The 27567-nt window shown below is 45.6% G+C and overlaps 1 protein-coding gene across 1 annotated transcript in view; it reads left to right on the plus strand.

Annotated features, from left to right (window-relative positions):
- Positions 1 to 27567, plus strand: part of OBSCN (obscurin, cytoskeletal calmodulin and titin-interacting RhoGEF) — a 1961032-nt gene that overhangs the window by 1230003 nt on the left and 703462 nt on the right. Inside the window, exon 102 of the mRNA XM_069211034.1 lies at positions 10926 to 11059. Coding sequence (XP_069067135.1) covers positions 10926 to 11059 — 134 coding nt within the window. The remainder of the gene's footprint in view (positions 1 to 10925; positions 11060 to 27567) is intronic.

The following is a 27567-nucleotide window of genomic DNA, read 5'->3' on the forward strand; positions in this document are numbered from 1 at the left end:
ATTCAGCAGGCAGTACTTAACATGCCAGTAAACGAAAAACTTCTGTTCGGTCCGGAGGTCGACACAGCCATAGAAAAGCTCAAAAAGGACACTGACACTGCCAAGGCCATGGGCGCACTCTACTCCCCGCAGAGCAGAGGATCTTATACCACCTTCCGCAAAACACCTTTTAGAGGAGGGTTTCGGGGTCAGGCCACACAAGCTAGTACCTCACAGTCCGCACCGTCCACCTACCAGGGACAGTACAGGGGAGGCTTTCGGGGCCAGTATAGAGGAGGGCAATTCCCTAGGAATAGAGGAAGATTTCAAAGCCCCAAAACCACTACCAACAAGCAGTGACTCACACGTCACTCACCCCCCCCACACAACACCAGTGGGGGGAAGGATAGGTCAATATTACGAAGCATGGGAGGAAATAACTACAGACACATGGGTCCTAGCAATTATCCAACATGGTTATTGCATAGAATTCCTGCAATTCCCTCCAGACATACCACCAAAATCACAAAATTTATCAAAACACCATTCACAGCTTCTAGAGATAGAAGTTCAAGCACTACTGCAAAAAAATGCAATAGAATTAGTACCAAGCACACAAATAAACACAGGAGTTTATTCTCTGTACTTCTTGATACCAAAGAAGGACAAAACACTGAGACCAATTCTAGACCTCAGAGTAGTAAACACATTCATCAAATCAGACCACTTTCACATGGTCACACTACAAGAAGTGTTACCATTGCTCAAAAAAAACAACTACATGACAACCCTAGACCTCAAAGACGCATATATCCATATACCAATACATCAATCACACAGAAAATATCTAAGGTTTGTATTCAAAGGAATACATTACCAATTCAAAGTATTGCCTTTTGGTTTAACAACCGCTCCAAGAGTATTCACAAAATGCCTAGCAGTAGTCGCTGCACACATCAGAAGGCAGCAAATACATGTATTCCCGTATCTAGACGACTGGCTAATCAAAACCAGTTCGCTCACACAATGCTCAAACCACACAAATCAAGTCATACAAACCCTCTACAAACTAGGGTTCACCGTCAACTTTGCAAAATCCAACATTCAGCCAAGCAAAGTACAGCAATATCTAGGAGCCATAATAGACACGACAAAAGGAGTAGCAACGCCAACTCCACAAAGAATTCACAATTTCAACAGAGTCATTCAACACATGTCTCCAAATCAAACAATACAAGCAAGAACAATACTACAGCTCCTAGGCATGATGTCCTCATGCATAGCCATTGTCCCAAACGCAAGACTGCACATGAGGCCCTTACAACAGTGCCTAGCCTCACAGTGGTCTCAAGCACAGGGTCACCTTCTAGATCTGGTGTTAATAGACCGCCAAACTTACCTCTCGCTTCTATGGTGGAACAGTATAAATTTAAACAAAGGGCGGCCTTTCCAAGACCCAGTGCCACAGTACGTAATAACAACAGATGCTTCCATGACAGGGTGGGGATCACATCTCAATCAACACAACATAAGAGGACAATGGAACATACATCAAACAAAACTGCATATAAATCATCTAGAATTATTAGCAGTTTTTCAAGCACTAAAAGCTTTCCAACCAATCATAACCCACAAATACATCCTTGTCAAAACAGACAACATGACAACGATGTATTATCTAAACAAACAAGGAGGAACACATTCAACGCAGTTAAGCTTATTAGCTCAAAACATATGGAAGTGGGCAATCCACCATCAAATTCGCCTAATAGCACAGTTTATTCCAGGGATCCAGAATCAACTGGCAGACAATCTCTCTCGAGATCACCAGCAAGTCCACGAATGGGAAATCCACCCACAAATTCTGAACACCTACTTCACACTCTGGGGAACACCTCAAATAGACTTATTTGCAACAAAAGAGAACGCAAAATGCCAAAACTTCGCGTCCAGATACCCACACAAGCAATCCCAAGGCAATGCCCTATGGATGAACTGGTCAGGAATATTTGCTTACGCTTTTCCTCCTCTCCCTCTCCTTCCTTATCTAGTAAACAAATTGAGTCAAAACAAACTCAAACTCATTTTAATAGCACCAACGTGGGCAAGACAACCCTGGTACACAACACTGCTAGATCTTTCTGTAGTACCCCACATCAAACTGCCCAACAAACCAGATCTGTTAACGCAACACAACCAACAGGTCAGACACCCAGATCCAGCATCGCTGAATCTAGCAATCTGGCTCCTGAAATCCTAGAATTCGGACACTTACAACTTAGCCAAGAGTGTATGGAAGTCATAAAGCAGGCCAGAAGGCCATCCACTAGACACTGCTACGCAAGTAAGTGGAAAAGATTTGTTTGTTACTGCCATCATAATCAGATACAACCACTAGACGCAACTCCAAAACATATAGTAAATTACTTGCTCCATTTACAAAAAGCAAAGCTAGCCTTCTCTTCTATTAAAATACACCTTGCAGCAATATCTGCATACCTGCAGACTACCTATTCAACTTCCTTGTATAGGATACCAGTCATCAAAGCATTCATAGAAGGTCTTAAAAGAATTATACCACCAAGAACACCACCTGTTCCTTCATGGAACCTAAACGTGGTCCTAACAAGACTCATGGGCCCACCTTTCGAACCCATGCACTCTTGCAGAATACAATTCCTAACCTGGAAAGTTGCCTTTCTCATCGCCATTACATCTCTAAGAAGAGTAAGTGAAATTCAAGCGTTCACAACACAAGAACCTTTTATACAAATACATAAAAATAAGGTCGTCCTACGACCTAATCCAAAATTTTTACCAAAAGTTATTTCACCGTTCCATCTAAATCAAACGGTAGAACTACCAGTTTTTTTCCCACAGCCAGATTCTGTGGCTGAAAGAGCACTACATACATTAGATGTCAAAAGAGCACTAATGTACTACATTGACAGAACAAAGAACATCAGAAAGACTAAACAGCTATTTATTGCATTCCAAAAACCTCATGCAGGTAACCCAATATCAAAACAAGGTATAGCCAGATGGATAGTTAAATGCATCCAAATCTGCTACCTTAAAGCAAAAAGACAACTGCCCATTACTCCCAGGGCACATTCAACAAGGAAAAAAGGTGCTTCAATGGCCTTTTTAGGAAACATCCCAATGCATGAAATATGTAAGGCAGCCACATGGTCTACGCCTCACACATTCACCAAACACTACTGTATAGATGTGCTATCCGCACAACAAGCTACAGTAGGTCAAGCTGTATTAAGAACTCTATTTCAAACAACTTCTACTCCTACAGGCTAAACCACCGCTTATGGGGAAATAACTGCTTACTAGTCTATGCAGAACATGTGTATCTACAGCGACAGATGCCATCGAACTGAAAATGTCACTTACCCAGTGTACATCTGTTCGTGGCATCAGTCGCTGAGATTCACATGTGCCCACCCACCTCCCCGGAAGCCTGTAGCAGTTCAGAAGTTACCTTCAATTTTGTACATTTGTATATATATTATTTAAACCTTTAATAGGTACATACTTACACATTTCATTGCGCGGGCACTATTACTATAGTACAACTCCTACCTCACCCTCTGCGGGGAAAACAATCGAAGATGGAGTCGACGCCCATGCGCGATGAGCACAGAAGGAGGAGTCACTCGGTCCCGTGACTCGAAAACACTTCTTCGAAGAAAAACAACTTGTAACACTCCGACCCAACACCAGATGGCGAGCTGTGCAGAACATGTGAATCTCAGCGACTGATGCCACGAACAGATGTACACTGGGTAAGTGACATTTTCATTTGTTGAGAAGGGCTGGCCAATGGCCTTACTTGTGTCATACTTAGGAATCTGGCAGGCCACTATATCACATACAATATGTCATTTGACAAAAATGACACAACCGCGACATCGACTACCTCTATATTGTGAATTTCAGTAGATATGGAGCTAACAAATGTTGATGCTCCACTGGCAGGTGAGGTAGTGGATGCGGTATTGTGTAGGTCGATATTTCTAGGACTGTGAAGTTACTTGTGTTCCTTTTTTTTGTAAGCATACTTTTTATATCAATGAAAATAATCTGATCACACAATTGCACTATATACTGATAAAACTATCGGACAGAAATGTTTAACGTACACAGTAGGACTAAGGTGTGCAACAAATGTAATTTATTGGTGCAAACTTACTGATTCAGAGAATAATGAATGGTGGCATATTATCACTGCAGATGGGTTTAGCCCACACAGACATTTTCCTGTATAGTGGAGATTCAGTGTGAGTAAATCTACTACTATGGTGGGTTAAACAGGTGTTCCACACAACTGCACATTTGTTGATATTTAACAAATAATTGCATGTAGTTCCCCACTTTCAAAACACCTTCAAATATGTTCTTGTCCAGAGAATTAATAAATGCCTTTTTGGCCTGGAAATAGGGAGGGAAAACACCACTGAAGGTGTACTGCCAGAATATTTTAAATATTGTCGTACACAGTTTTTGTGGCCAGAATATGAACTACCACAATATTGTGGATTTAAGTATATATAGAGATAATTATAGATTTTCTGTTCTCAACTCCACATCTACGTACCTTGGTGATATGTGATGTCAAGGTAAGTTGGTTGGAGTAAAAAATACTATATATGTATATATATATATATATATATATATATATATATATATATAATATATGTTCGATGGCATGTGTAGCTGCAGATACACATTCTATGCATACTTCTGCCATCTAGTGTTGGGCTCGAAGTGTTACAACTTCGAAGAAGTGTTTTCGAGTCACGAGATCGAGTGACTCCTCCTCTTCGGCTCCATTGCGCATGGGCATCGACTCCATCTTAGATTGTTTTCTTTCCGCCATCGGGTACGGACGTGTTTCCTTTCGCTCCGATAGTTCGATTCGGGAAAGCTTACAACTCTTCACTTCTCGTTGGTATTGTTTTCGATCGCGTTACACCTTCGATCGACACTTCCGTACGGTCAAAACAAACATCTTTACTCTCCCTTTGGGGTGCGCGCGCCCAAATTGGGCCTCGTCGGGCCGACCGCGTAGAAGCCTCATGGATCGGACTCCATTCCAATTCTGTCCTCGGTGCCATGCTAAATTCCCTTATATGGACCAACACCTCGTCTGTTATCTCTGCCTTTCCCCGACCATCTGGAAGAAAATTGTGAGGCCTGCAGATCCTTCCGGTTGAAAAAGACGCTCCGAGACAGAAGAGCACGGAGACTCGAAATGGCATCAAAGAGTACTGAACATCTCGACATCGAAGAGGAAGAAATCATGCAGACCACAGTCTCCGTTTGAGGATCCGACACCGACCACGATTCTGAGGAGGACAGACCGGTCACGGCAGGACAGCAAGTGAGTACGCCTGCCCCTGTGTCATCTAAGCCCTACCATAAGGCTTTGGGTACGCCAATGCTGGAAGGCCATGTCTCGACCCGAAAGAAAACGCTCAGTGACCAACCCACCAGCTCAGTACCGAAGAAGGCCACCCCTCCGAAGCCATATGACTCAAGCCGAAGCTCCGTCTCTGAACCGAGCAAACACTGCTGTTCTGAGTCGAAATCTCGAAAATCATTTTCGGAGCCGAGACCATCTTCAACCCCATCTTTTTCGATACTGAAAAAGCCAGCTTCGGAGCCAAAAAAAACTATTTATACTGAGGAGCATGGACTTTCACAAGCACTTAAAGAAAGCCACAAAACTACTGAGGAGGACTCACAAATAGAAGCAACGGATGAAAGGCAAGCCAGGATTCATATCCATAAAGAAACTGGCAGAATTGTAACCGCACCTCCTCCAAAACCAAAGAGGAAATTAGCCTTTCAGGAGGAATTGGACACCACACAGCTAACAGCTAAAGTGCCAAAAACAAGGGAGAGACGTCCACCTCCTCAATTTTCTCCTCCTCAGTCTCCTTCTCACTCTCCACATCTACATATCTCCCCTCCTACCAATCCTACACCTATGCAGTCACCATCGCACTCATTTGATTCCCAGCAGGACAATGTGCATCCATGGGATCTTTATGATCCAGACCCCATTCCAGACAATAACCCAGATTGCTATCCTTCTAAGCCTTCACCACCAGAGTATAGTACAGGCTACACTCAAGTGATAGCTAGGGCAGCAACAATGTCACCATGCATACTGAGCCATTAGAGGATGATTTCTTATTTAATACACTCTCCTCCACGCATGCAATATATCAGTCGCTTCCTATGCTCCCCCGCATGCTAAAACATGCTGACCAGATATTTAGAAAGCCAGTAAAGGCAAGGATAATTACTCCTCGAGTGGAGAAAAAATATAAGCCACCTACTTCCGATCCTGTCTATATTATCCAACAACTACCTCCAGACTCGGTAGTGGTAAGCGCTGCCAGGAAGAGAGCAAGTTCACAGTCGTCAGGTGATGCACCCCCACCAGACAAAGAGAGTAGGAAGTTTGATGCTGCAGGGAAAAGGGTGGCATCTCAGGCAGCCAACCAGTGGAGAATAGCCAACTCTCAGGCATTGTTGGCTAGATATGACAGGGCCCACTGGGACAAGATGAAAGATATATTCAAGCATCTCCCCAAAGAACAGCAAAAAAGGGCACAACAGATAGTAGAGGAAGGGCAAGCCATCACTAACAATCAGATTAGGTCGGCCCTAGACTCTGCAGATACAGCAGCCAGAACCATCAACACTGCTGTGACCATAAGGAGACATGCATGGCTTAGGTCTTCAGGATTCAAACCTGAAATCCAACAGGCAGTGTTGAATATGCTATTCAACCAAAAACAGCTTTTCGGCCCAGAAGTCGACACTGCTATTGAAAAGATGCAAAAGGATTCAGACACCGCAAAAGCCATGGGTGCACTGTATAGCACACAATACAGGGGATCCTTTCATAAACCCCAATTTAGAGATGGATTTAGAGCCCAAACTGCTGAGGCATCCACGTCACAGCCAAAGCTGGCCTACCAACCTCAATACCAACTAGGTGGTTTCAAAAGCGCTTTTAGAGGCCAGTACCCCAGAGGCAGGGGGAAATATCAAACACCAAAACAAGCCTTACAACAAAGTAAACAGTGACTTGTGCCATTCCTTGGCTTTTAGAGGCCAGTACCCCAGAGGCAGGGGGAAATATCAAACACCAAAACAAGCCTTACAACAAAGTAAACAGTGACTTGTGCCATTCCTTTCCAATTCACACCTCCGCTGTGGGGGGAAGACTGCAAAAGTTCCACAACAATTGGCTAAACATTACCACAGACAACTGGGTATTATCAATTATCCGCAATGGCTATTGCCTAGAATTGATAAAAACTCCACCAAACATTCCACCAAAACCACACAGGCTATCCACTGACCATATCACTCTGTTGCAGGAAGAAGTCAAATCTCTTTTAATCAAACAAATAGAAGCTGTGCCACAAAATCAAATAGGCACAAACGTTTACTCACTGTATTTCCTCATTCTCAAAAAGGATGGAACCTTATGGCCAATATTAGATCTCAGAACCCTCAATCTTTACATCCTGTCAGAACACTTTCATATGGTGACACTACAGGATGTTATCCCACTACTTCAGCAACACGATTTCATGGCAATATTAGACCTCAAACATGCGTATTTTCACATACCCATCCATCCTGCGCACAGAAAATATCTCAGGTTTGTCATTCAAGGAAAGCATTATCAGTTCAAAGTGTTACCCTTCTGAAATTACAACAGCTCCAAGGGTATTCACAAAGTGCCTGGCGGTAGTCGCAGCCTACCTAAGAAGACAACACATTCATGTCTTTCCATATCTAGATGATTGGCTAATGAAATCAAACAGTCATACGCAGTGTTAAAACCATGCACATTATGTAATACAAACCCTGCACATGGTAGGGTTCTCCATAAACTGCCAAAAGTCACCACTACAACCTGCGCAAACTCAACAGTATTTAGGGGCAATACTAAATACTCAAAAAGCTCTTGCAAGTACAAATACGCAAAGAATACAAGCATTTCACAATATATTGGCACAAATACAGACAGGTCAACAGTACAATGTCAAATTGGTCATGAAAGTATTAGGCATGATGGCATCGTGTATTGCAATTGTTCCACATGTAAGACTAAACATGCGGCCCTTGCAACAGTGCCTTGCACAACAATAGTCACAAGCACAGGGTCAACTTCAAGGTCTAGTGTTGATAGACCGCCAAACATACATGTCTCTTCAGTGGTGGAATTCCACAAATCTAAACAAAGGGCGGCCATTTCAAGACCCTGTGCCTCAGACCATACTTACAACAGATGCATCAATGATTGGCTGGGGAGCTCGCCTCAACAATCACAACATTCAAGGACAATGGGATGCCCAACACAAACAGCTACATATAAATCACTTAGAGCTGTTAGCTGTCTTCCTAGCACTCAAAGCTTTTCAGCCTCTCCTTGTTCACAAAAATGTCTTGATCAAAACAGACAACATGACCACCATGTATTATCTAAACAAACAAGGAGGGACACATTCATCCCAACTCTCCCTCCTAACTCCAAAAATTTGGAAAAGGGCAATACACAACCAAATTCACCTGGTAGCACAGTACATTCCAGGGATACACAACCAATTAGCAGATGTTCTCAGCAGAAATCATCAACAGATACACGAGTGGGAGATTCACCCTCAAGTACTTCAAAAATACTTTCATCAACGGGGAACACCAGACATAGATCTGTTTTCCACCAGCAAAAACACAAAATGCTAAAACTTTGCATCCAGGTACCCACATCCCCAATGCAAGGGCAATGCTCTATGATTCAATTGGTCAGGGATATTTGCTTACGCTTTTCCCCCTCTCCCACTCATTCCATTTCTAGTCAACAAACGGCGTCAAAACACGCTCAATCTGATACTCATAGCCCCAACGTGGGCACGTCAGCCGTGGTACACAACACTACTAGACCTGTCAGTAGTACCACACTCCAAACTCCCAAACAGACCAGATCTGTTGACACAAAACAAAGGGCAGATCAGGCACCAAAATCCCAACACACTCAATCTAGCGATTTGGCTCCTGAGGTCATAGAATTTGGGTATTTACAACTACCAACTGAATGTACGGAAGTAATTAAGCAAGCAAGACAACCCACTACCAGACATTGCTATGTCAACAAATGGAAAAGATTTGTATATTACTGTCAATCTAAACAAATTGCCCCTCTTTCAGCATCAATACAAGATATTGTATGCTATTTACTTCATTTACAAACATCAAATTTAGCATTCTCTTCCATAAAATACATCTCACTGCAATTTCCGCATCTTTGCAAAATATACGGCACAGCTCTTTATTTAGAGTTCCTGTTATCAAAGCCTTCATGGAAGGTGTAAAACACATCATCCCACCCAGAACACCTCCAGTTCCTTCGTGGAATCTAAACATAGTGCTTACGCGACTTATGGGCCCACCATTTGAACCTATGCACTCATGTCAAATGCAATTCTTAACATGGAAGGTTGCCTTCCTAGTGGCAATTACATCATTGCGAAGAGTTAGTTCAATTCAAGCTTTTACTATTGAAGAACCGTTCATACAAGTACATAAATATAAAGTCGGACTACGAACTAACCCGGACTACGAACTAACCCTAAATTTCTCCCTAAAGTAGTATCACCTTTTCATATCAATCAAACAGCGGAACTACCAGTCTTCTTCCCACAGCCAGATTCTGTGGCAGAAAGAGCTCTACATACATTAGACATTAAAAGAGCTCTAATGTACTACATAGATAGAACAAAACCATTCAGAAAACCTAAACAGCTATTTGTAGCTTTTCAAAACCTCATACTGGTAACCCCATTTCAAAACGAGGTTTAGCAAGATGGATAGTAAAATGCATCCAAACATGTTACCTTAAAGCTAAAAGACAACTCTTAGTTGCACCTAAAGCACATTCCACAAGGAAAAAAGGTGCTAAAATGGCCTTCTTAAGAAATATACCAATGGCTGAAATACATAAAGCAGCTACTTGGTCAACACCACATACATTTACTAAACATTATTGTGTAGATGTTTTAGCCACAGTAGGTCAAGCTGTACTAAGAACATTATTTCAAACAACTTCAACTCCTACAGGTTAACCACCGCTTTTATGGGAGGAATAACTGCTTTCTAGTCTATGCATAGCATGTGTATCTGCAGCTACACATGCCATTGAACGGAAAATCCTGCTGCAAATTCACATGTACCCTCCCACCTCCCCAGAAGCCTGTAGCCGTTTAAGTTAAACAAACACTTATACATATGTATATATACATATATTCCATTTGCATGGACATCTCTTTTCTTTATACTCTATCACTCCTACCTTACCCTCTGCGGGAAAACAATCTAACATGGTGTCGTGCCCATGCGCAATGGAGCCAAAGAGGAGGAGTCACTCGATCCTGTGACTTGAAAACACTTCTTTGAAGAAAAACAACTTGTAACACTCCTAGCCCAAAACTAGATGGCAGACGTATACATAGCATGTGAATCTGCAGCGGAACATGCCACGAACAGATGTACACTGGGTAACTGACATTTTCCATATATATATTTATACATATATACTTACATTCATAATATTATGGTACCCAATGGTGTGGTTACAGTATTTGTGAAGGACAATGTTTTGTTGACATCTTGAAGTACAACTTTTTTCAGTGGCCTTTGAGAAATCAGGCTATAATGTCTTTGAAATGAAGGGGTAAGATCAAAACAAATTAAAAAAAAATCTCTTTTTACAGAGAGACATTTTTATACATTCTTCAAAATAATTTTTCCATTTCAAGGAAACAATAAATTTTACTACTTTTTAGAGCTCTTTTTACTCATAAAGGAGTTCAGTAACCAGTGTTTTTTATCTTTCTTCAAATGGTTAGAAGACAGCCTCTGGAGACAGCTGACTGGCATCATCAAAGAGAAGAATCCAGGAAAATGTGGAATGTGCAGCATGAAATGTACATTGAGACAACAGAGCAAACATGTGTTTATCAAAAAGATGACAAGATCTCACGTAAGAAAACATATTAACTTGTTCACACTTCACACCAATATATATATGTATGTATGTGCGTGTTTCTGATGGATACTCCTATTTGCAGATTTTTCATCTTTAGAACTTCCCCAGGGCCTAGTCTGGATCCACTGAATTATTCAGCAATGCTTCTGCCTGCCACCAGGTGGTGACTTTTGGCTCAGCTGTCACGCTATACTGCTTCTGTAGTGATGTAGCAGGGCTGCATATAAGTGCCACCCATGTTTGCTGACATTAGTTCCTTTCTTTCCGTGCCTTTAGACGTGGAGATCTGCTCCCACGTTTGTTGGTCTGCAGGTATCTTGCAGTTGGTTTCCCCAGTGTTCCAGGGAAGATGTCTTTCTTAAAGATGACAGGATTCAATGCTTACAGAGGCTTCAGGAAGTAACGTTTGGACATAGATCAGCACAACATGTGTATCTGATGGAGACTTCTAGATGCAGATTCCTTTCCTTTGAATTTCCCCAGGCATCAGCTTGATCCAGAGAATTTTTTGAGCAGTGCCACTGTGGACTGTTAGGTGGCGTCATTCATCTCCACGTCAGCTCTGTGTCCGTCATCGTCTATGCCGGATATTACATTCCGGGTCCTATATATGCCCGACCCCAGCACGCTGTTGCCAGTTCTTTTCTTTCTGCGCTAGCTAGCGCTGAGTTGAAGAGAGCTACCCCTCATTCACTTTTTGACTGCCCTTTTTTTTTACTTCTTGTTGAAGATGTTTTGAGTTTTCTACTTCTGGTGTGTCAAGGATGTCATAGAGGAAGGCCGGATTTAAGCCCTGTGGGTCGTATCATCAGACAATGTCTCCGACAGATCCACACCTCATGTGTCTTTGGTGCCTGGAGCGTGACCATGATCTTAAGTCATGTTCTGAGTGTCGGGCCATGCATCTGAAGGCTTTCAGGGAGCGGTCCTTGAAGCTCATGGTGGCCTGATGCTCGACTTCGCGCAACTTAAGGTCCCAGTTGAGAGGAAGGTCCCTGGAGCAGTCATGGAGTCCATCATTGTGGTCCTCCCACTCCAAGTCCTCGGGACGATTGGGTAAGTCGAGGCACAAGAAGAGCAAGCAGTCAAAGCATTTTTGGACTTCTCCTTGTCCATCATCTGACGTTCCGAGGAACTTGCACCTTGGCCGACTTCGCGTCTCCCTGAGTTTCCGGGAGCTGGAGTGACTCCCGCCTACCTTCGTGAGCTGGATAAGGCCACGGGCCTCATTTTTGGGCAGCCTGACTCTACTGGAGTGCCTTTTGGTCCCAAGGTCAGCAGGGTCCCCTACGGGTTTTGCATCAGTGGCTTTGGGATCGGCACCGAAGGCCTATCATGGATTTGGTTCTGGATCTAGACCAGCATCAGTTGTGCCAACCCCACCTTCCCAGATGGCAGTCCCAATGCTGACGCTCCTGGCGCCACCCGCACCCCCAGGTGATGCCATCACCATTCTCATTGCCAACAGGAATCCAGATGGACGTCATATGATGCTGACTCCAATGCCGGCAGGAGTCTTGGCTCCTATGATGGATACTGAGCCCCTATCTTATGTTCTAGGTTATGGAGGAATGGGAGGGGTCGCTGGATCCTTTAGAATACCGCTCCAAGACTCTATGGGCTGGCGTACAGAGGAGAGGCCAGCAGACTGGATACTTCTCCAGATACTGGCATGCTTTTTCCTCTTACCGTGGCTACGGAGGAGGTGGCTTCTTACGAAATGATGGTGAGAAGTGCAGCTGAGATCTTGGGCATTGAGTTGCCTTTGGTGGCTACCTGGTCCAAACCTAGCACAGGGGCTTCTGTGAACAGGACAATTGCCCGTCGCCAACTCCTTGCTTTGGGGGACCCAAGCTTTCTGACGCTACACCCCATCCCTGACAGCTTAGTCTTCCAAACCGCCACTCCCCAGGGTGCGTTCCCTTCCGAATTCCCAGATAGGAAATTCAAAAGGTTGGATACACTTGGGAAGAAGATTTTTTCTTTCTCGAGCCTAGCATTGTGGTCTGTGAGCACCGCAAGCCTGTTGGGCTGTTATTCCCATGCACTGTGGGCAAATGTTGCACAAGTGCTGCCACATGTCCCAGATGAGGAGGTCCAGGCTGTACTCTCTCAGGGAGTTGCCAATGGGAGAGACGCAATAAAGTTCACTATCCGTTGTGGACTGGACGCGACTGACTCACTGGGCAAAGTGGTTTTGACGACAGTGGCCCTGAGGCACCACGTCTGGTTGAGGATGTTTGGCTTTTCAGGGGATATCCAGGATACTTTGATGGACATACCCTTTGATGGCACTCATCTGTTTGAAGACAAGTCAGACTCTGTGCTCGAGCGCTTCAAGGATTCTTGTGCTATGGCCAGGTCCTTGGGCCTCTTGGTGGCCCCTTGCCCCCCCGGTCTGCCTTTCACCCATTTCAAGGCTAGTGCGTAGCAGATCTTAATGCAGAATACAACCCATCTGGAGATAGTCCGCTTCGGCACTGCCCGACCTTTCTTCATACCCACACACCCGACAAAGAGTTGATCATCCACCCTGAACTCTTCTGTACGATCAAGGTAGAACCCCAATGCTCCTTTTGGATCCAGGCGATTGAATCCCTCCTTAGAATCCTTAGAAGGATGTGGGGCAGGGGAATGTAAAAAGTAGGGAAGGTGATGGATTGTACTACATGAAAGGGCGTAACCACTCATGGCAGAAAAGAGGCCCTAGTGTGAAGCACCACTTTGTCAGGATATATGGAAAGGTACGGCAGCTTAGATGACAATGACTGCAACTCCCTCTCCCTGCGGGCAGATGTAATGACCACAAGCAAGGCTGTTTTCATAGTGAGAAACCTGAAAGGACAATTGTGGAGAGGCTCAAAAGGAGCGCACATCAGAAATGTCAAAAACAAATTCAAATCCGGTTGGGCACAATGCATCGGGATGGAGGAAACATAGATGTAAGGACTTTAAGGAACCTATTTACAATAGGGGACTTCAAACAAGAAGGTTTATCATGTAACCTTAAAAAAGCTGAAATTGCAGACAGAGAAAGTATAAACAACAGAACCTCAGAGAGAGGGGCAGAAGGAGGGCCAAAAGACTTGTCTGTGCACCATGTCACAAATTTCTGCCAACAACAGGTGTTTACCATTTTGGTGGAGTGATGCCTGGCTGTCAGGATTACTTTACAGACTTTAGGCGGAAGGTCAAAAGCTGTCAGCTGCCGCTTGTCAATCTCCACGCAAGAAGATGGAGAAGGACAGGTTCGGGTGCCGAGTTCTCGCATCACAAGAAGACCAAGGTGAACTCAAAAATGTTTGTTGCCTACAGTGAACAGCAAGTTAACGGTCTGTCGGCAGGTTGGACGGGAATATGAAAATATGCGTCCTGCAGGTCCAGTGCTACCATCCAGTCTCCTGGTCCTAGGGCAGATAAAACCTGAGCCAGAGTGAGCATTTTGAACTTCTTCTTCTTGAGGAAGAGATTGAGGGATCGAAGGTCTGGGATTCAGCGGAGGCCTTAACCTTTTTGTGCACCAGAAAGTAGTGTAAATAGCAACCACATCCTTTTTCTGGCACTGTAACCACCTTTATAGCTCCTGTGGCCAAGAGAGTTGTAACATTCTCACAGAGAAGGGGCAGGTGATCCTAAGTCAGGTCCATAAGGATGGGTACTTTGCCCATTCGGTCCTGCAGGACTTTCTAGGATGATGTTCGTTCGCAGACCCTCCATTGAAGGTGGTATTGCTTAGGTATCTATTCAAAAGGTAAGGAACCTGTAAGTAGAAGTCTATGTCTGATGAACAAGTTACTTTCCGTAGGACCTTTTCTGGTAGAGACATATTTTAGTTGCAGATTTCTTACTGACCCACCCATCTTCCCTGCTCTGCAAACTGATTTCTAGGGACAGGGACTCTCCTTTCAGGGCCCTAGTTTTGACGAACCAGTAGTCGGTGCTCTTCATGGCTCTGCGCTTCTGGTGTGGAAAGTAGTGAAAAGAAACTGATGTCAGCACGGGGTGGCACCCATATAGGAACCTTGACATCATATCAGGCACAGACAGCGCAGACGACGGAAATGGAGCTGACCTACGTCACCTAACTCTGTGCAGAGGTACTGCTCAGAAACTTCTCTGAATCAAGCTGACGCCTGGGGGAAATTCAAAGGTAAGGAATCTGCCACTAGAATATATCTCTACCAGATAAGGTGTTACCGAAGTTAAGAAACTTATTCTTCTGGTGCTTGTGTTCCGGTCTCACCTTGAAGTCATGTCCCCTCCTGTACCCAAAGGCAATTCTGTGTGCAGAACATAGTTAATCACCGCCACAGATGACATCCACATGATCCTTGACAGAGGAGACATGGCAGCTCTCATTCTCCTGGACCTCTCAGCAGCATATGACACAGTCTTACCCCGCATTTTCATTAGGTGCCTATACATATCACACATATCCCAAACAAATATGGAACCAGATCAATAGCACAGGCATTCTCATACATCACTCCTAAGGAATGGGAAAGTCTCCCACTCCACATCGGAGCCTTCTTTTCTCTTATTCTCTGCAAGAAGCTAAAGACCCTGCTTTTCAGTTAACTTCCTACCGTAGGCAGTGCTAGACACACACAGTTGTTGAGCTCCAGGATACACTTGTGGGTGATAATGTGCTTTACACAGATACATAAAATAACATGATAAAGCTCTATGTAGCGAAACACAGGAAACGATCACAATCTACACTTAACTCCTGGGTTCACTGCAAGTCACGGGGCCGCTAGCCATCTTTTTCAAGAAGCTTGCTCTCCTACCTCGAATTCTGTACAAAATCGAGTTTGTTCTGGCATTTACCCTCTAATCTGTCTATCATTTTGGACAGTCCTCTTCTCTTAACGGCAGGGGTGGGGGCCATGCACCGAAGGCTCTTCAATCTAGACCAATGTCTGCAGCTTGACCGACAGCAGTTAAATGTGTTCATTCTGCGAGATGAAATTATCAATGTCCGAAAAATATAAAATTGGTCTACTAGTAGGAAAGAATCTCTGGCCTTGATTCACACACAATGAGACTATTAATCCATCATACACATATATTTAAAGAAAAAGAGAGAGAGCGAGACAAAGAAAATGCAACATGATTAACCGTCTAATGTGGATCTATATTGTGACTAAGGGGATCTGGTGACATCTACAAACCATTAGGCCGATGGCCAAGTGATTTATATGTGGGGTCTATATAGACACCAGTCCCTTCGACTGACGTCAGTTTCTTTCTTTCCACACCACTAGATGTGGATCCTGAGCTACCCTCTTGCCTCTCTGAGACTCTTAGCTCAAAATTTCTTTGTGTGCAAGGCGTGTCACATCCTAAAACAACAGGTTGGAAGCCCTTTAGTGAATGTCACATACAAATATGTGTGTCAGATCCTCACTAGCTGTGCCTGTGGTGCCTGATATTGTACCACTCTTCTAAGACCTGAGGTGACTGTGTGTCAATTCATCCAAAGGCTATCCGGGAATGCAAAGCAAAACCTTGTCACCTTGCATAGGAAGACTCCATGCCAGGACCACTCCAAGTCCCACTCTGCGTCCAAGGCCCACTCTCAGTTCGATTCTGGCCCCCAGAGCCGCTCCAGAGGTCGGTCTTTGTCGCGCTCCAAGTCATCAGGTAAGCGTTTCAAACTCAAGAAACCAAAATGGGATTCTGTCCCCTTGCACCACTTGCATTTGGATCTCCCATAGTCAGCCGTCTTTGGAGCCGACCACAAAGCTGTTCTAGCACAACCTGAGTTTCTGGGGCCTTCAGCCATGCTACGTCACATCCAAGAGTTCCTCAGCCATGTCCCCCCACTCTTTCGATCCCTGTCAACTCCCTCTGGCGTTCTTTCTGGCCCCAAGGACCCTAGATGTCTTCCACCTGGGATATCACCAGCTGGACTATCTGCAGTTGTCTTGCCTACGACTCTACTGCCAGCAGCATGAACAACACCAGCTCCGGACATGTTGACACCAAGGCTTACTTTACCACATGAAGAAGCAGTCCAGATTGTCCTCTCCGATGCCAAATTGATGTCCAACGTCGCACCAGAATCCACCTGAGGCCTTGTTTCCCAGTGGAATTACCATGGGCTAATCACCACTCTTTACATTCCTTTTTGGGACTGATTCTGAAAATGACTTCGACCTGGGTGATGAGTTTGCTCAGCCCTACCAAGATGACAGTTGATACAAAGGCTTCCAGAAGATTAGTGGCCTCTATTCCTCCCCGGAGACAGGTTTTTTTATTCCCCCAGGGCCAGCCAGATAGGAATCTGCTTCCTATGCCATGGTAATGTGTAAGGTAGCTAAAGTTCTTAACCTCCAAGCCTTTGAAGGTTAAGACCACTTTATTAACAGAAGCCCTCTGGTCAGGGCAAACATTTTCTGAGTCCTCCTTCCTTTTAACAAGGTTGTGATGGGCATCTAATTGGGGGCTTGGGCAAAGACTTGCTGTGGTCCCACAGTTAGTAGACAAATTGCCAGATGCCAGCTCCGGCCCCTTGCAACCTGATACACCTACACAGACAGCGCACAACTAATCCTCTCACTCACAGAAGAACCCACCACCACCAGAACAAACTTCTGCAGTGCCATGACCAGTGTTGCCGACTAGATGAAGCCCAACTGCCTTAAGCTCAGCACAGACAACTCGGAAGTTCTGATCTTTGGGAAGAACATGTTCCCATGGGATGACAGCTGGTGGCCCTCCGGGCTCGGACCCACATCAACGCACCACAACCTCATTATCATCCTCGACAGCAAACTCACTATGAAGCACCAAATCAATGCAGTTGCCTCCTCTTACTTCCACATCCTCTGCATGCTCTGAAGACTCTTCTGATGGATCCGCATTAACACTGGAAAGACGGTCATCCAGGCCCTCATTACCAGTAGACTTGACTATGGTACCGCGCTGTACTCCAGTATCAACACCCAACTCCTCAAAAGACTCCATACCATAGAGATCAGAGCAGCCAGACTCATCCACGACCTCCTCAAATTGACCTACATCACCCCCATATCAAGAACCTCCTTTTGCTCCCCATCCAGAAGAGATGCCAGTTCAAGCTTCTGAGAAATGCCTACAAAGCTGTACTTGACCAGAAACCAGCATATGTCAACCACCACGAGAACTTCCAGAAAACCTCCAGACACCTGCACTCCACCTCACTGGTCCTTGCACACAGCCCCTCCCCCCCCCACCTTTGTTGCAGCCACAGCAGAGGCCTTTCCTTCTCCTACATCGCCACCAAGACCTGAAACAACCTGCACCCCCACCTACTAATAGCACCTTTCCTGTCAGACTTCAGAAGGACACTCAAGACCTGGCTTTTCAACTAAGAACAGCAGCACCTGGATAAACTCAGGGGTATAAGAGCAGCACTTTATAAATCTGAATGATTAATTGATAAATCTGTTAATGCCAGCTGTTTGTAAGGATGCTGCTGACACACCCTTTGGGATTTGGTGGCACAAGTCCTTCCTGGTGTTTCTGAAGGCCTTCACCCTGTACTGTTGAGGCCTTTCAAGATGGTGGAGATGCTGCTGAGTTCATGATTCGTTGTGGCTTGGACACCACTATTTCATCGGGGGCCATAGGCACCAGCGTTGCTGTTCGCTGCCATGCATAGCTGTGATTGACTGAGTTGTCTTGCAATGTTCAGTCCTTCCTGATGGACATCTTCTTTTTTGGGGCTCACCAGTTTGGGGAAAAAGCTGATTCCACTCTTGAGCCCTTTAAAGAGAGCAGGGCTACCCTTCACTCTCTGGGCTTTCCTGCTCCACCTCACCAACTGCAATGGCTTCAACTCTCCTTTAGCAGCTTTGGCCAAGGCATCCCTTACTGCCAACCCATCTAACCCTCCACAGGGAACCTAACAGTTTTGCGGTCGAGTCCCTGATACGCACGGCCATTGTCAGGGAGCTTCCCAGCCTACAGTCCCCCATGTGGCCCCACCTGCCAAACCTCTTTAGCATGCCTTTACAGGGACATAGATACCCAACGGGAGACAGAATTCACTGATACCTACTGAGTTGGAAAGTGATTACTTCAGACAGGTGGGTCATACAGATTGTTTGCAAGAATTACACATTAAACTTTCTCCCCTCTGAGCTGCACCTTCCACAGTTCTACTGTAACTTTAGCGACTGACAGAGGACCATCTCTCCAATGTGTGCCAGGAATAGCAAACCATTTCGGTGACACAGGCTGTCAGGAGGTTGCCAGTGCCAGAAATAGGACATGGTTGTTATTCACCCTACGTTCTGGTGCCCAAGAAGGACAGAGGTCTTCAGTCTATTCTAGATCTGTACCCTGTCAATGCTTTCCCCAAGAAGGAGAAATTTGAAATGCTCACCTTGATCCAGGTCTTGTGTGCCCTTGACCTTAGAGCATGGTAGTTTTGGACCTGCAAGATGCCTACTACCATATTCCAGTCATGCCGGCCCATCAGTGTTACCTGCAGCCCATGGTGGGAGTGGTACATTTTAAATCTGTTGCACTTCCCTTTGGTCTCATCAATGACCGTTGTGTGTTCATGAAAGTGATGGTGGTGGTGGTAATATCCCTTCAGAGTTCAGTGTTGCCAGTCTTTCCCTACCTCGATGATTAGCTGTTGCAGGCGGGATTGTCCTAGGCTCGTCCCAGGCAGTCATCCTGACTACAGCTAACCTCCTGACATCTTTGGGTTTCACTATCAACATGCCAGAGTCACACCTGACTCCTTCTCAGATGCTTCCCAAAGTTAGTATAATTCTGTTCAGCGTTTTTTGCTGTCACCGTGTCTTAAGAAGTCTAGGAAAACATTTTTGGGACCCCCCTTTTTTCTCTGCTCCTACCTGACAGATCGCCCCAAAACTTTCCAGGAAGGAGCTGAGGTGGATGATTTTGTTTTGTTCTAAAGTTTTGTGAAGATTCATCAACGGGGAAAAAAGTTGTTAGCAAACCCAAAAACACTGTGTCTATAGAAAAGTGACGACCGTCAGTAGGTATTATATACTTTATATATATATATAACCCATCTGGAAGACCCATTGTAAGTTGGATTGGTTCTCTTTTAGAAAATAGTTCCCGATCGCTGGGTTTGTTTTTACAGGAGTAGGTATCTAATTTGCCCTCATATCTAAAGGACTCAACAGATCTCTTGAGAAAGTTAGATCAATTCCTATGGAAAAAAGAATAAATAATGGACACACTGGATGTAACAGCACTATATACCTCAATAGATCACAATATGGGGATCTGGGTGTGTGAATATTTTCTGGGAGACCGGTCTGTTGAACTGTATGACCATACTCACATGCTATTAAAGATGTTGAGGGATTGCCTCACACACAATGTTTTCATCTTCAACAATACTATTTACAGCAACAGGCTACAGTTATGGGCACCTCCTTCGCCCCCACCTATGCCAATCTGTTTATGGGGTGGTGGGAGAAGGAGGTGGCCAGGGCTGAGGAAAATGAGAATGCATTTTGTAAGGGTGCACCATGGACTAGGTTTATACACAACCTTTTCATCTTATGGGAAGGAGAGGAGGCTGGTATAAATGACTTTTTAGAGAAATTTAATTATAATGGTTACGGTCTACAATTTACAATTGCTTGCAGCTGGACCCATAGTGAGGTTTTGGATGTGGAGCTGAATGTAGTCGACAATCAATTAACAAGGAGGATAAACAGAAAACCGACTGCTGTGAATGCTTTATTACACGCAAACAGTGGCCATTTGAATGCTCTCAAATGGAGCATTCCATAAAGTCAAATGTTGAGGGCCAGGAGGATTTGCTTGATTGATTAACAATTCCAATGGGAGGCAGATTCGATGCAATTTTATGAGAGGGGTTACTCCAAAGATGTATTGAAAAATGCAAAAGGAAGGGCCAGTGAGAAAAGACGAAAACAGCTCCTCTACCCACAAAGCACTGATACAAAAGAAAAATATAAAGTAAAGAGACTTTTTCTAGAATGGAGTATGGCACAATCCAGCATTAAGAAAATATTACAAAAGAATTGGCATGTGTTAAATAAGGATAAACATCTGAGAGACATTGTGAAGGTTGGACCTCGTATAACATCGAAAAAAACGAAATCACTGTGAGACTTGTTGACGTCCAGTCACTTTGAAAGTGAGAGATAAGATAAGGATTGGTTGTCCAACAATATAAAAGGGTTTGGTAAATGCAATTCCTGCAAAGCTTGCCGGTATGGTTTGAATTGTAAGAACTACTGAACTTTTGAGGGTCATATGGTCACAATTAACAACTGAATTACTTGTAGCACAGATCTTGTAATATTTGTCTTAAAATGTGGATGTGACAAGCTTTATGTGGGGAGCACAATTAAGAAGATGAAAATAAGAATTTTACAGCATATGAGGGCCATCATTAATGGAGGTAAGAGTTATCCCATAACACAAACGCTCTTTGGCAATTTTCGGTATTATGGAATTAAACATATTAGAACTCACATTAGTGGTGGTGACAGTGAAAAGGAGCTGTGGAGACAGGAATCGCGAATTATTTTATCTATGGTCACAGAAGCTCCTTGGGGCCATAACTCAGATGCTGAATTATATGTTCATCTGCAATGGGTTGTCTTATTTGTTGTGTGCCATTGGGTTTCAGTTACCCTGTATTTGGGTTGGTTGGGCTGTGACTTGATGTACATTGAAGGTGCGCCTTTTGTTCTTTCCTCCCGTTCTTTGACTGGGGTGCAATTGACTCTTGGGCATGTGATTAATTTAAATTATTAGGGTGAAATCAGAGCATTTTGCAAACATTGTATTCATCCTCTCATGGATTAATTGGAAATGATGAGCATTTGAGACCTTGGGATATATTATGAATTATGAGTAACCAGGGACAGTGAGAGCATTTTAGGAAGTAGGGTATTTTAATTTTCTCTGGGATTGATTATGAATGATGAGAATTTGTACATTACACCTTTCATCTTTTAATAAACAAAATCTTGGATATTATGGGTCACTATGGATATGACTGATTATGATATACAGCACCTTACCTTCTTGCATGGTTATGGTAAATTTTAGGGTAATGATAGATGGTAACTTATCTAAGCATCCAGCGCCTTCCAATCCTGGGCTCCTTACATCTTTTTGTAAAGTGCTGGATATTTAATGAGAGGCTGTACCATGAATGAGTCGACTTTGGAAAGAGCATGACCATATTGTGCACTATTATGATTTAAGAATACTGATATACATACTGATTTAAATATATTTACATGATCATCATGTACTTGAATAGTCTGTTAATGTTTATATATACATTATGCACTTTAAATTGCAAAATATGGATATATTTATACATGAAAGCACAAGTGTAGAGGAGTTAATTGAATGGAACTCAGGAACATATTATACATTTTAACAATTAACAGTATTTACATAATTGTTGATCTATGAGATGCTTAGGGAGTTGTCATGCACCTTAACCTCTTAGCTGCTGGGCCTTTCCCCCCCCAGTGCTGAGCCCTTTTTTGGCTATTTGGGGTAGTTCACGCTTAGGCCTTCATAACTTTTTGTCCACATAAGCTATCCACGCCAAATTTGCGTCCTTTTTTTCCAACATCCTAGGAATTCTAATGGTACCCAGAGTTTGTGGTTTCCCCTGGAGGAGACCAAGAAATTAGCCAAAATACAGTGTTTTTCATAAAAATGGGAAAAAAGGGCTGCCCAAGAAGGCTTGTGGTTTTTTCCCTGAAAATGGCATCAACAAAGGGTTTCTGGTGCTACAATCACCATCTTCCCACCTTTCAGGAACGGGCAGATTTGAATCAGAAAACCACATTTTTCTGATGGATACAACTACCTGTGGATTCCTCACCTAATGAATTCTGCCATGGCGCCAGCATTCGACGGAAATCTTTTTCCTAGTCTCTGCACGTCGACGAGGACGTCACTCTAGCCCACGCGACGCCGTCTGACGTCATACAGGCAATAAGAGGTCCTCGACGACGTGCCGACGTCAGTTCCCTTTTTTCCGTGCATTCGAAACGGTTATCTTCGAGGGAGCAGCTGTTACTTTTGTGGTTACAGTGTATTTTTGCTGCGTAGTCTTTCGCTGTGGTAATAATGTCGCAGAGAAAGTCTGGATTCAAGCCTTGTCGTGAGTGTGGAGGCAAGATGTCAGTGACGGATCCTCATTCCGACTGCCTTTGGTGTTTGAGCTCCGACCACGACGTCTCGACTTGTGATTCATGCCAGCACATGAATCCAAAGGCCCTCAAGGAACGTGAGGCGAAGCTGTTTATGGCGAAATCGAAAAAAGAGAAGCATCACAAGAAGTCTTCTTCGCCAAGACATCGGCGTCATCGAGACTCCCGGCGCCGTAGAGAATCTCGGCGTCATTCGAGCAAGTAAACTCGTTCCAGGTCTTCGGATCGGCGCCGAAGGACATGGGAGATCAGTCCCACGGTTACGCCTCATCCTTCGACGCCGTTGCCCTCTCCGGCGTCTCCGACTTCACCTGGACAGGCGTCGGTGATTGAGGTATTGCAGCCTCAGGTGTTATCTCCGGCGTCGCAGACGTCGAGGCCGGCGTCGGGGTCGCCTCCGAGACAGGCACCCCAGTATCCGGCTTTTCCCACCCCTGGAGCCGATAGTTCCGCATTCTTGAATGCGATGTATGCCATCTTCCAACAGATGGCTCCAGGGGGTGCTCCGGCTGGGCCTTTGGCCTTTTCATTGGGTGATCCTGCGCCTCTTCGGCCGGCACCCTTTATGCCCTTTCTCCCTTTTGGGAACATGGCCGCTCCGGTGGCTTCAGAGGGATTGGCCCCGGGGATTTCCATCCCGTCGACGTCGGGATTTCGGCCTGTGACTCCGGTGGGTCCATCTGCTTCGACTGCTCTTTCGTCGGCGCCGAAGTTACCTGTGGCGCCGGACGCGGCGTCGGTGGCTTCTGAAGATCGGTGCCGATCTTCGACTTCGGCGGAGGCATTGTCGACTCCGCGTATTGAGCAACGGCTTCATTCGAGGAGACGTTCTCTCCGTGTATTAGAAGAGCAGGAGTACCAACGAGCCCTGGAAGAAGGAGAGCTAGAGGACTTGGGTGATGGGCTGCGTGGTCTGGAGTCGGCCAGTGGGCTGGACACTTCCCCTGAGTGGGATCTTTCGTCCCCAGGAGAATATACTGAGGAGGCTGCTTCCTTTCACGCAGTAGTACGGAAGGCAGCTAGTTTTTTGGACCTGCCTTTGCCGGTGATGGAGGCAAAACAAAACCTTCTAACAGAGGTGCTACATCCGGCCTCAGCTGCGGCAGAGCCTCTTTTGCCATTTAATGACGCTCTGCTGGATCCGGTGTTAGAGGTGTGGAAGAGGCCGGCATCTTCCCCAGCAGTTCACAGGGCAGTGGCCAGGAGGTATCGGGCGGCTCCAACTGACCCTGGTTTTCTGTCTAGGCACCCTACGCCGGAGAGCTTGGTGGTGCAGGCCTCCTGTTCATCCAAGTCAGCGCCTGGTTCTTTCCCGACGGTGCCTGGGGACAGAGATTCAAAGAAACTGGAGGCGCAGTCCAAGAAGATTTTTTCGTCCTGCAGTCTGGCGTTGAAGGCCACCAACGCAACCTGTATCCTGGGGAGGTATATTCATGCTCTGATGGATGACATTTCCTCATCATTTACAGAGCTTCCCCAGGGTCTTTTGGACGTTGTTTCAAATGCCCAGGCTGCTGCAACCCAGATTATCCAGACTGGACTGGATACGACTGACTCGGTGGCCAGAGCAATGGGCACAACTGTGGTGGCAAGGAGGCAGGCCTGGCTCCGTAACTCGGGCTTTTCTGCGGATGTACAGTCCACATTGTTGGATCTCCCGTTTGATGGGGACAAACTGTTTGGAGCCAAGGCTGATTCGGCCTTGGAACGTTTTAAGGAGAGCAGGGCCACGGCTAAGTAGTTAGGGCTCCAAGCTCCTTCTTCCACGGCCTCTTCCAGATTTTTCAGGAGGTTTCGTGGATTTGGGCGTGGCTCTTCCTTCTCTTCCTTTCGGGGAAGATATCAGCAACCTGCCTCTTCCCATCCCTATAGATCTTTTAGAGGGAGAGGTAGGGTCCGCACCAGAGGAGCCTCTCAGCAGCACTCTGCCTCTTCCTCATCCTCTGGCGGGGTGCAGCAGGGGAAGCAGCCTTAGGCTTCCACCATTCCCCACTCACTCCTCTCCTGTAGGGGGAAGATTACAGCATTTTCTCGCCAAATGGAAGACTGTTACAACGGACACTTGGGTTCTCAGTATTGTGGGAAAAGGCTACACCCTTCCCTTTCGGGAGTTCCCGCCCCTCATCCCACCCCGCCCTTCTTATTGTTCAGAAGAACACCTCCTGTTGCTAGAACAGGAGGTACAAGCCCTCCTTTCAAAGGGCGCGGTGGAGTTGGTCCCAGAGCAGGAAAGGGGTCGAGGATGTTACTCAAGGTATTTCCTGATTCCCAATAAGGATGGTCGTTTGAGACCAATCCTGGACCTGAGGATCTTGAATTGGTTCCTCAAGCAGGAAAAGTTCAAGATGCTGACCCTAGCACAGGTGCTTTTGGCGTTGAACAAGGAAGACTGGATGGTGTCTGTCGACTTGCAGGATGCTTACTTTCATATCCCGATACTCAAGTCACACAGGAAGTATCTCCGGTTTGTGGTGGGATCGCAGCACTATCAGTTTGCGGTCCTTCCGTTTGGTCTTACTTCAGCACCTCGAGTCTTCACGAAGGTGATGTCGGTGGTTGCGGCAGAACTCAGAAGGAAGGGGATAGCAGTATTCCCTTACTTGGACGACTGGTTGATCAAAGCCAAGTCCCCGGAGCTTGTGTCGCATCATCTGCAGTCAACAACCCAGTTGTTGTTCGACCTGGGTTTTTCGGTGAACGAGCCCAAATCTCACCTAGAGCCCTCTCAGCGCCTCCTGTTCATAGGGGCAGTACTGGATACAACATTGGGTCGGGCCTTTCCTCCGCCTCAGCGGATTCAAGATATTCAGGATTTGGTTCCAATGTTTCGAAATGGAGCGGTAGTTCCAGTCCTCAAGGTCCTTCGTCTGCTCGGTCTGTTTGCCTCCTGCATTCTGTTGGTCACGCATGCTCGCTGGCACATGAGGGCTCTTCAGTGGTGCCTCCGAAGGCAGTGGTCTCAACACAAAGGGGATCTAGAGAGTACTGTCAAGATCTCCAGAGATGCTGCTGTGGATTTGAAGTGGTGGATTGCAAGCAACAATCTTTCACAAGGAAAGCCGTTCGAGCAGTCGCCACCAGTGGCCACAGTCATAACGGATGCTTCCACTCTAGGGTGGGGAGCTCATCTGGGGGATCTGGAGATCAAAGGCCTTTGGTCTCCAGAGGAACAGATGTTTCACATCAATCTGTTAGAGTTACGGGCTGTACGTCTGGCTCTCAAGGCCTTCCTCCCTTCCCTTCGTGGTCAGTCGGTACAGGTTCTAACGGACAATACTACCACGATGTGGAACATAAACAAGCAGGGAGGAGTAGGGTCGTACCTTCTCTGCAGAGAAGCTCTTCGACTATGGTCCTGGACAAAGGACCATCAGATTTGCTTGATAGCAAACCATCTGGCCGGAGTCTTAAACGTGCGTGCGGACAGTCTCAGTCGCCAATTCTCGGCAGACCACGAGTGGCGTCTCCATCCAGATCAAGTCCGTTTAATCTTCCAGAGGTGGGGGTTTCCTCGGGTAGATCTGTTTGCCACTCGAGAGAACGCGCATTGTCCGTTATTCTGCAGTCTCCATTATCCGATGCAGGGAGCGTTGGGGGACGCGTTTCAAATAACCTGGTGCGGCCAGTTGCTTTACGCGTTTCCTCCCATACCCTTGATTCCTCGAGTATTGAGGAAGATTCGCCAGGACCGGGCTCTAGTCATCCTAATAGCTCCGGATTGGCCAAGGAGGGTATGGTACTCCGACCTTCTCCAACTCTCAATGTGCCCTCCGCTCCGTCTCCCTCTCAGGGCAGACCTCCTCTCGCAGTCGCAGGGGCAGGTTTTACACCCCAACCTCCAGAGTTTGCACCTACATGCCTGGATATCGAACGGGGCAACCTGAGTTCCTTCTCTCTCCCGCCTGAGGTAGTGGATGTTATATTAGCGGCCAGGCGACACTCCACTAAATCTATCTACGCTAATAGATGGTCTAAATTTGTTGCGTGGTGTGGAGAGAGGCAGATTGATCCCTTACATGCTCATCTATCGGACGTTTTGTCTTTTGCTCTGTCTCTAGCGCAGAAAGGTTGTGCAGTGGCTACCATTAAGGGTTATTTATCGGCCTTGTCAGCCTTCATATGTCTTCCAGACCAACCATCTTTATTTAAATCCCCTATTTTTATCAGATTCTTGAAAGGTCTTCTAAATAAATATCCTCCAAAACCATTCGTTATGCCGCAATGGGATTTGTCCTTGGTCCTGACTTTCCTTATGGGGTCCCCTTTTGAACCTATGCATTCTTGCCCCTTAAGGTATTTGTTTTTAAA

The sequence above is a fragment of the Pleurodeles waltl genome, chromosome 10, assembly GCF_031143425.1.
Source record: "Pleurodeles waltl isolate 20211129_DDA chromosome 10, aPleWal1.hap1.20221129, whole genome shotgun sequence".
Classification (NCBI taxonomy): domain Eukaryota; kingdom Metazoa; phylum Chordata; class Amphibia; order Caudata; family Salamandridae; genus Pleurodeles; species Pleurodeles waltl.